The 10,276-nt window shown below is 54.1% G+C and overlaps 1 protein-coding gene across 1 annotated transcript; it reads left to right on the plus strand.

The window, feature by feature from the left end:
• The first annotated feature begins 84 nt into the window (after positions 1-84).
• Tepsin (TEPSIN adaptor related protein complex 4 accessory protein) lies at positions 85-8,640 on the plus strand. Its single transcript, XM_028787855.1, has 13 exons — positions 85-184; positions 1,238-1,310; positions 1,697-1,788; positions 1,871-1,964; positions 3,079-3,146; positions 3,552-3,627; positions 3,748-3,819; positions 4,850-5,053; positions 5,290-5,464; positions 5,618-5,731; positions 5,819-5,897; positions 6,171-6,305; positions 7,144-8,640. The coding sequence occupies exons 1-13, from the start codon at positions 137-139 to the stop codon at positions 7,633-7,635; spliced, it is 1,722 nt and encodes a 573-aa protein (XP_028643688.1). The 5' UTR covers positions 85-136; the 3' UTR covers positions 7,636-8,640.
• The last annotated feature ends 1,636 nt before the right edge of the window (positions 8,641-10,276 follow it).

Below are 10,276 nucleotides of genomic sequence, written 5' to 3' on the forward strand. Positions count from 1 at the left end.
ACTAGCTGAGGCTCAGATGTTTCCGCCTTTTTGCCCGCCCCCTGCGAACGATTGGCTGGGGGGGAGCCAGAGAAGCGCGACGATTGGAGGATCGAAGCCTGGCGGAAGCGGGGCAGGTTGGGAGGTTACCTGGACCATGGCGGCTGTGCCGCCGCTGCGGGACCGCTTGAGCTTCCTACATAGGGTGAGTGAAACTCGCCGGGTGTGCTGAGACCCGGCGCCCGGGGACCTCGCTGGGTTAGCAGGGACAGACTGTCCAGAAGTTTCCGAGAATGAGTGGACCTGCTGTAATAGCAGGAGGTTAACCCCAAGGGCGGCGGGCGAGCTCCAGCGGGGCCCATCCGCTCTTCCCAGAAGATCCTGGAAACTTGTACACCTCCAGGGGACGGGAGCATGGAGAGGGCGGAGCCTGTGGCCGGCTGTTAACTGAAACATCGATTGCCCTGAGCTTTCTCTCTGGAGCTTGAGGGCACTGAGTGGCCCCAGGGACCCTTCTTAGGCTTTTAAGAATCTCTACTACAAGAGATCAGATCTCTCACATAAAGGCTGGGACAAGTTCTCAAGTTCTAAACTGTGCAGCTCGATTCCTTCAGATCCCCTTGAAGGCACTGTGAACAAATAGTATGGTGAGGGCATACTTGTCTTAAATATTCTCAAACAAGACTTCTTATCCAGATACTGATGGGTGAAATGAGATGTTTCCAGATTTCAACCAAATAAACAACATATGCTTGCAGTGACAGGCAAGGCAGTAAATAAGCCGGCACAACCATGCTGATTCATGACTGGATAAAATCGAAATTCGCCAACCTTAAGGAGCCATGAAGCCCCGCCCCCCCAAACTGGGCGGTTCTTACTCCTTGGGTCTGTACTCAGGAGGGCTGGCATCTAGCCCATCCAATGCACAGAAAGCCCCGAGATTCTTGCTGTTGCTGGTTCATAAGTAGGTAGATTTGAAATATCCTCACACTTACGAGTGTAGGAGGCTGGAGCTGAACCTCATCTTGACTGAGTTACAGAACCTTCATTGATTTTTCTCTTTCCTGGGCCGCTCCTCCATGCGGGAGCAGAGCCTGTTTGCAGCTCTGCCTTGTGGCCCTTAGGATAATTGTGGTTCTGCCCAGGCTCTCTCCTGGGCAGTTTCAGCACCAGTCAGTGTGAGGCTTGCTTCCCCTTTAATAGCTAGGACCTACTCTGTATAAGATGGCCGCTCACCATGGCCCTTATTCCTCTTCAGCTCCCCATTCTCTTGAAGGGGACCTCAGACGATGACATCCCTTGTCCAGGCTACCTGTTTGAAGAGATTGCCAGTATCCTTCTGCACCGTTCCCATTGGTGGGTTTAGGGTTTAGTAAACAGTGGGGATCCTGACATAGCAGGGAGGATTACTGGACAAGGGTGGGGTCTTCTGCTATTCCAGGAGTACCAACAACTTCTTTTTCCTAGTATCCAGATATGTGGGGGTGGGGGTGGGGGTCGGGGGGATTAAAAACTGCAAATATCAGTGGTGTAGACACTGGGACACACTAAAAGTTCCAGTGCTGGTTAAACCAAAGCCTGTGGTAGTAGTCTTCATAGAGTGAGACCTGAGAAGACCCGTGGTCGTAGAAGGGCAAGTCTGTCTCAGCCAGTAGATCTTTCCTGGTATGGCCTGTGTCAGCCTGCAGCCTGCTTCCCTAACCCAGATGACTCTCAGAGATCTCCCACGAGTCCCTGGGCAGCAGCCAGTGCCTGCTGGAGTACCTCCTGAACCGTCTGGACAGTAGCTCTGGCCACGTGAAACTCAAGGTGAGTCCTGGGGTGGCAGGCAGGAGGTGTGGCCTCAGTTCCGCCACCAGGTGCCAGCCCCATGAATCTGTCGGCTCTTCAGGTGCTGAAGATCTTGCTTTACCTGTGTGGTCACGGCTCGTCCTCCTTCCTGCTCATCCTCAGGAGAAACTCTGCTCTCATCCAGGAAGCCACAGGTATGGAAAGACACAGGCATGCCCAGGGAAAGCAGGGGGTGGGTGTAGGTATACCCAACCTTGGGTGCTATGCTTGAGGTCCTGACTGGTCTGAGCTTGTAAATGGAAAAGGTGTCTGTGCTGGAGGTACCCACTAAGGATTCTCTGAGGAATGGCTCTTAGCCCTGAAAGGATGAGGCAGAGCTGACAGGTATAGGTGTGCTGTGGTATACGCCAGCATGTGCAAAGGCCCCAAGGTGCTGTGGTATACACCAGCATGTGCCAAGGCCCCGAGGTGCTGTGGTATACACCAGCATGTGCAAAGATCCTGTGGTGCTGTGGTATACACCAGCATGTACAAAGGCCCTGTGGTGCTGTGGTATACACCAGCATGTACAAAGGCCCTGTGGTGCTGTGGTATACACCAGCATGTGCAAAGGCCCTGTGGTACTGTGGTATACACCAGCATGTACAAAGGCCCTGTGGTGCTGTGGTATACACCAGCATGTACAAAGGCCCTGTGGTGCTGTGGTATACACCAGCATGTACAAAGGCCCTGTGGTACTGTGGTATACACCAGCATGTGCAAAGGCCCTGTGGTACTGTGGTATACGCCAGCATGTACAAAGGCCCTGTGGTACTGTGGTATACGCCAGCATGTACAAAGGCCGTGAGCTAAGGAAAGCTTGGAGATGGCTTAATGTGGTGTAAGAAAACCGTATTTTCCGTGAGGGAACCTTCTTATCAGAGGGAGTTTAGCTCAGGCTGAACCAGCCTGGGAATCAGGGGTAAAACCATACCTAAAAGGTCTTGACAAAGACCTCAGGTCTACCATGCAGGCCCTGAGAAACTGCTAATGGGGGAGATACAGGTGGGTGGAAGAGAATGGACCCAAGGAAGCAGTTAGGCAGGCATAACTCCAGCGTGTGTGGGGGGCGTGAGGGGTCTGTCTCTGGCTATCATAGAGGTAGATGGTGGATCCGCTACCTCGAGTGGCCAAGGGAGAATGTTAAATGTTATATCCCTGACCCCCTGAGGAGGGAGCTGGGGATATACCATCAGGGAGGGTTGGCCTTCTCTGTGGGTAGCAAATGGTGCCCAGGCTCAGCCCATCCCATCTGTCTTGTGCCTGCAGCTTTCGCGGGGCCTCCGGATCCTCTTCATGGAAATAGCCTGTACCAGAAGGTGCGGGCGGCTGCCCAGGTGAGCCCTGGATAGAGTCACTGCGTGGAGTGCAGGGCGACAGAATGTCTGTGAGGTGCTTGCTGTTTTCCTGCCACACGGGGCCCGGCTCTCTCCTCCCTCCTGAGCCACAGCCCCTGCGCTTGGTCAGACAACTCAAGAGAGGTGTCTGCAGGCGGTGGTGGCGCACGCCTTTAATCCCAGCACCTGGGAGGCAGAGGCAGGTGGATTTCTGAGTTCGAGGCCAGCCTGGTCTACAGAGTGAGTTCCAGGACAGCCTGGACTGCACAGAGAAACCCTGTCTCGAAAAACAAACAAACAAAAAAAAAAAAAAAGAGAGAGGTGTCTGAAACAGAGCAGAGCTGGTGGGGACGGCAGAAGAGTAGGCTCGAGTGGGACTCAGCACCTGCCCGCTTCTTCGTTTAGGACCTGGGTAGCACCCTGTTCTCAGACGCCATGCCACAGCCTCCCTCCCAGCCACCCCAGATCCTGCCTCCTGCAGGTATGCCACTCTGGTGACCAACCCCAGCCATCATCAGAGGTTGTCCCCTTGGTGTCCTAGATGTCTCTGTACGTGTGGGCAGGGCTTGGGGAGGCCTGCACTGACGCCAGTGTCTTTTAGGCATGGGTGCCCAGGCCCGACCTCATAGTGCCCTGCAGGGCTTCGGCTACACTAAGGAGAGCGGCCGCACAGGTAAGATACAGGGCCCTTGAGTAGAGAAATGAAGGGATCGGGCTGGATGGTGGTGTACAAATTTAATCTCAGCACTCAGAAGGCAGAGATAGACAGATCTGTGAGTTTGAGGCCACTCTGGTCCAGGACAACCAGGGCTACACACACACACACACACATACACACACACACACACACACACACACACACACACACACACACTGTCTCAAAAAAGAAAAAAAGAATGTATTCCTGTAGAGGTCAGAGCCAGGCCTCGCTGCCATCAACACTAGCTGTCCCCCAAGGGTACACATGTGGACATGTTCCTTCCTGCCTGTGCTCTCATGCTGTCTCCTCTGCCCAACTGAGAGGAAGGCAGGTCAAGAGTGGCCAGGTCTACTTGGTGGCCAGGAAGGAGAAGCTAGACTTAAGTCCAGCTGGCCATGCTGGCCTTTTGTGTTGCTTGAGGGGCAAGGATCCAAGCCGTGACAGGAACCTAGAGGGTCATCTGTGCAGGTGGTAACAGTGTAGTGTGTGTGGGTCCTGTTCATTGGACACTTGAAGTTTGTTGAAGGTCTATACAACAGCACAGAACAGCAAGTTATCTCAGCTGTCCTTGGGGTGGGTGCTGGGCTGTGTCCAACTATGTGCTCGGAGCTGCACAGATGGGCCTTCCTGCAGCTCAGGGGCTTCTGCCTGATGCTTTAACTTGGAAGTTTCTTCTTCAGGGAGCTCATAGGCAAGGGTGGACCCCTGGCCATCCTTCTGTGAATGTTTGCACCCCTTGAGTGAAGGGACGAGGACAGTTTTACTGCCCAGGGCAGCCCCTGTAGAAGTCCCAGGATCACTTGCTATAAGCTAAGTGTCTAGACCACAGTGCGGCTGCTCTACTCTACCTGTAGCGTGTGCTACCCCCATAGCTCTGCAGACCTGTAGCCTGTGTCTCTACCCTCATAGCTCTGAGCAAACGGTAGCCCTGGCCCTATCCTGGAGAATATGGTCGGAGGTAGGGGAGGGGCTGGGGTGCTAATATGTCCTCCTCTGTGTGCAGGCTCTGCAGGTGAGACCTTCCTCTCCACCATCCAGAGGGCCGCAGAGGTGGTGGCTAACGCTGTGCGTCCTGGGCCTGATAATCCTTGTGCCAAGGGACCCTTGCCATATGGTGATACCTACCAGCCTGCAGTGACACCTTCAGCTAGCCACACACATGCCCACCCTGGGAATCTACTCCCTGGGGCCGTCCTGGGAACGAGAGGTGTGGAGGCAAGGTTGCTACCCTTAGGGGTCCAGATGGTTCCTTCATGCTTAGGCGAGAGTGTCACAAGGGCAGTAGGCAGGAAGCACTTAATCCATTTTGTGTGCTTGGAGTCTCTGGAGCTGTCTTGTAAGCTCAGGACATGACCCCTTGTCTCCTAGCCCAGAGTCCCTAAGAAGGTAGTGTGAGGTCTGTGGAAAGCCCTGGGCCATAACTGCCATTCTGATCTCTTTCAGCTGTGAGACACCAGCCGGGACAGGCTGGAGGAGGCTGGGATGAGCTGGACAGCAGTCCTAGTTCCCAGAATTCCTCCTGCACCAGCAACCTGAGCAGGGCCTCAGACTCAGGCAGTCGGTCTGGCAGTGACAGCCACTCTGGTGCCAGCAGGGAGCCAGGCGACCTGGCAGAGAGGTATGTGGAGACACCTCTCCCAGAGGGACTGTCAACAGGCTCCCTGACCTCCACGCCATCCCTTACCCCACGGTGGGAGCTTGAGCATGCTGTCCCACTCATCTCCCTGAGCCCTTGATACCTGACTTGGCCCTGCTGTTGTGCTTTTCCCAGGGCTGAGGCCATGCCCCCAAATGACTGCCAGCAAGAACTGAATCTTGTGAGGACTGTGACACAGGGGCCACGTGTCTTCCTGAGCCGTGAGGAGACACAGCACTTCATCAAAGAGTGAGCTGCCCACCTGCGTGCGCCTGCCCCGAGGGAGGAGGGGACTTGCTGTGGCTGCCCCCTCCCATATGTCCCCTCCCTGTACAGGTGCGGCCTGCTCAACTGTGAGGCTGTGCTGGAGCTGCTCCTCCACCAGCTGGTCGGGACCAGCGAATGTGAGCAGATGGTGAGGATGACAGGGAGCTCTACGCATGTGGGGGAGTGGGGGGAGGCACGTGCACGGGAACGGGGCTGCGTGGGTCTGTGTGGTGACACGAAGACAGCAGGGCACCCGTGGCTGACAGGGTCCACCTGAGAACGTGGAGAAGGTGGTGGGGACAGCACGCCTAGTATCTCCTCCTCATCCAATGCCAAGACAGAAGAGGGCGGGGCCCCACACGAGCCTGAGTGAGGCGCCATGAGACGCTGACTCCCGTTCCCCCCTCCTTCGGGTCCACAGAGGGCGCTGTGTGCCATCGCGTCCTTTGGGAGTGCTGACCTCTTGCCTCAGGAGCACGTCCTCCTCTTGTGCCGGCAGCAGCTGCAGGAACTTGGTGCGGGCAGCCCTGGACCTGTGACTAACAAAGCCACCAAGGTGGGCAGTGGGCCCTGGGAACGAGCGGCAGCCTGTCTCAGCACTCACGGCCCTGAGTGGGCCCAGCCCTACAGCCTTGCCTACTGGCTGGTGCCCACTTCCCTCTGACTGGCACAGTGGGTGCCTTGGCCTCCTTCCTTACCTGAACACCACCCACTCACTCCTGTCCCCAGCTCACCACCGTGTGTGCTGCACACACTCACCTGCTCCAGAAAGTCTTCTTTGGGGATAGTTCACCCTGCCTCATCTCAAGAGTCTGATCCATGTCCCTGGGCCCCCCCATAAGTGCCCTTTTGTCTGCTTGGCTGCATCCCTAGCTGGTTGGTTGGTTTATTTGATTAATCGATTGTTTACATTTTGATACAGGGTCTCACTATGTGGCCCTGGCTGGCCTGGAACTCACTGGATAGACCAGGCTGGCCATTGACTCACAAAGATCTGCCTGCCTCTGCCTCCCGAGCACTGGATTAAAGGCATGGCCACACACCTGGCTAGGGTCTCCTGTTTTCTCTGTGCTACTAAATTTGTCACAACCTCTTTAGTCCAGGTTGGCCGATATATACTGTTAGCACCTGTTAATTTTCTTTTGGTCACAACATCCAGTAAACTTGGGGTAACACTGCAGGAACGTGTATCCAGAGTAACCAGATACGTCGGGTCTCCTGGGTCCCCTGGAAGGTTCTGAGGCTGGGACTGCCCATCCATCTGTTCAGTAGGGCATGTTTCATGCCATTTCATGACTCTGGATGCCTGCCTGTACTAAAAAAAAATAAGCCTCGTCCCTCAATGGTTTCTAGCACTAAGCAGGAACCCCCGACTCCTTCTTGTTTTCCTCTAGATCCTGAGACACTTTGAAGCCTCCTGTGGACAGCAGCTCCCTACCCTGAGGCCCTGTGCCCAGCCCAACTCTACAGCTGCCCTTGTGGGTCCAGCGGACCTGCTGACCAGCCCGGTGCCTCCCCCCGGGAGCCAGGTCTTCCTCCAGCCTCTTAGCTCCACCACAGCTGTGCCCAGGAGTCCTGTGCCCACTCCATCCCCAGATCCCCTACCTCCTCCTGCTCTGGAGGATGCCACTGAGGTCAGAACCCAGTTGGTATGTTCCAGTGAACAAGGGACAGGATCTGAGCAGAGGCTGGAGAACACAGACACCCCAGAGGGTAGCTCCACTTCCAGCCTGTGGAGCCCCAGCTCTCTGTTTGCTGGCATGGAGCTGGTGGCTTGCCCCCGCCTGCCCTGCCCCCGCACCCAGGAGCTCCAGGCAGATTTACAGAAGGTGACCACAGACACTCCGATTTCAGAGCCATCAGCTTTTGCATTTTTAAACATGTGACTTTCTGGGCCCAGCTGTACAGAGTCCCTTGTGGTCTTCATATGGAGGCCTTGGGACCTATGGCTTCTTGTCCTTAGGTTCAAAGGAGCGGTCCTTTGGTGTCTTCTGGCTGGCCTTTTGCCCCCTCTGGCCCCTTCCTTTCACCTAGGAAACTGGTACAGCGGTCTTTGATCCGAGTGAGCCCTGGATGGGCCTCCCAGTGCTCAGAATAGTCACTGAAGAAGGCATATGGGCCTGTAGTGCTGACCAGCCAACCTGGAGGTGTGGAAATATGGTCAACTGGTGCCTCAGATGTTTGCAGACCCATTGCTGCTTGGGAATTGACTCTGACCATGACCCTGAGATTGGCTTCCCTCTTCTTCCTGGCACATAGACCTTCTTAGTGGTCTGTCCATAACTGGAGTCTGCCTCAGAGGTCTCCTGCTTCGTGCAGTACATCTGCAGGGCAGGACTTCCCCAGGGCTGTTAACCACAGCCCCTCCACCCCATGCTGTCCTGTCTCTAGGAGGCTGAACACTGAACTCTCACACCCAACTCCCAGGCTACCTCAGTCCCAGTCAGACCTGTCCCATTGCTAGGTGCTGGCAATGATTGTATGGACTTGAATTCCTATAGTGACAGCCAGCGGGCAGCAAGGCTGCAGGGCTGACCCTGCAGATTACCTTGTCAGCCTGACCCTCAGAAATGAGCGCTTAGTGAGGGTTGGAAACACCGACTTGGTTCACAGTTACATTCTGATCTCTGGTCCTTCCTTAGGGAGGTCAAAGGTCAAAGTAGCTGGGCGCCACAGCCTTGAGGATAGGGCTCTGGGCAGGTGCCTGTGGCCCAGAAGGTCTGGTTCTCAGAGCTTCCTCGGCCATGTGCCCTGTGACCATTTCCAGTGTCGGTCCCTATAGGACTCCAGCTTGCCACAGATTCTGCAGAACACGGGAGGGTCATCCCGTCTCAGAGGAGCCTGTGGGGCTGCGAAATGCACTTTCTCAATAAACACGGATGTTTACACTGCTTGTGCCACTTTGTTTTGTTTAAAAGATTTTATAGGTACACTGTTGCTGTTTTCAGACACACCAGAAGAGGGCATCAGATCCCATTACAGATGGTCATGAGCCACCCTGTGGTTGCTGAAAGTTGAACACAGGACCTCAGGAAGAGCAGTCAGAGCTCTTAACCGCTGAGCCGTCTATTAGACTCTATTTTTTTTTCTTTTTTCAAGACAGGGTTTCTCTGTATAGCGCTGGCTATCCTGGAACTCACTCTGTAGACCAGGCTGGCCTTGAACTCAGAAATCCGCCTGCCTCTGCCTCCCAAGTGCTGGGATTAAAGGTGTTCGCCACCACCACCCGGCCTAGCCCCTATTTTTTATTGTTGTTGTTATTATTCATACCTTGAGAACCTGTTTTCCTGAGTAGAGCAGGTGTTTCCTCAAGCATCTGGTGGAACTCCTCAGGTGCTGCTTTGCCCTCTCCTCAAGGGGCCAGGGGGATATTCTGAACAAAAGTGGTTACGCTGCTCCAGGGTGAGCAGTGAACATGGCTGGAGAGGGGTCATCCTAAACCCCACCAAAGTCTCTGCAGGTGTTCAATTGTGTCAAACACAGAGACTCATGGGAAAACCTCACTGAGAACACAGGATCAGTGGCGTAGCTAGGCTGGTAAAGGCATTTTTACCACACATCCTGACAACCCTGGGATTGAGTACAATCCCTGGGATTCACATGGTAGAAAAAGAAAACTGATCCTTGAAGATTATCCTTACCTCTACATGTATGCCATGGTATGAGTGTGCTCTCATGTGTGCACGCGTGCACACGCACACACACAAAGTTTAAAGCTCAAAACTAGAAAACCACCCAAATTACAAAGTGGGCAAAGGATCTGACAGACACGGAGACAACTGCATGTATGGCAGATGAGCCATGTGGTTTACAAACAACTCACCTGGGGCTGGAGAGATGGCTCAGCGGTTAAGAGCACTGACTGCTCTTTCAGAGGTCCTGAGTTCAATTCCCAGCAACCACGTGGTAGCTCACAACCATCTGTAATGGGATCCGATGCCCTCTTCTGGTGTCTCTGAAGACAACTACAGTGTACTCAACACACACACAACAACAATAACAACAACAAACCATTCCCCTATTAATGTCACTGAAAGAAAAGGACCACAAACACTCCAAGAACCAAGGGAACAGATACCAACTGGAGCTTACTTGACACTGGCAGTGTCTGGAAAACAGTCTGGCGGTTACGGTTACTTAAATAGCACTGGTTCCTGTCCCGGGGATTTGTAGAAGACCAGTGAAAATCTGGGTTTACGTAAAAGCCAGTCAGGGAGTGTCTACAGGTGCTTCCAACATGTGTAACTCAACCATGGAAGAATTCTAGGGGTAAGGTAACATGTTGGCTCCAGCCTGGAGCACTGGAGAGGAACAGCAGAATAAATACCTCAGCTTTCAGGTGGGGCTGTAGGAAGACACTCATTTCTTATCTCCTTATCTCTGAGTTTACTCGAGACAAAACAAAAGGTCCCAACCAGCTGCTGCCCAAAGCAGCTGGGATTAAACAAAGAAAGGCTCTACAGGGGTGTGGGTGTGATGGAAGAGTGACTACATCTGTATGGGTGGTCCAAAGGGTGTAAATTTTGA

Source organism: Grammomys surdaster, unplaced genomic scaffold (genome assembly GCF_004785775.1).
Source record: "Grammomys surdaster isolate TR1022 unplaced genomic scaffold, NIH_TR_1.0 125688, whole genome shotgun sequence".
Classification (NCBI taxonomy): domain Eukaryota; kingdom Metazoa; phylum Chordata; class Mammalia; order Rodentia; family Muridae; genus Grammomys; species Grammomys surdaster.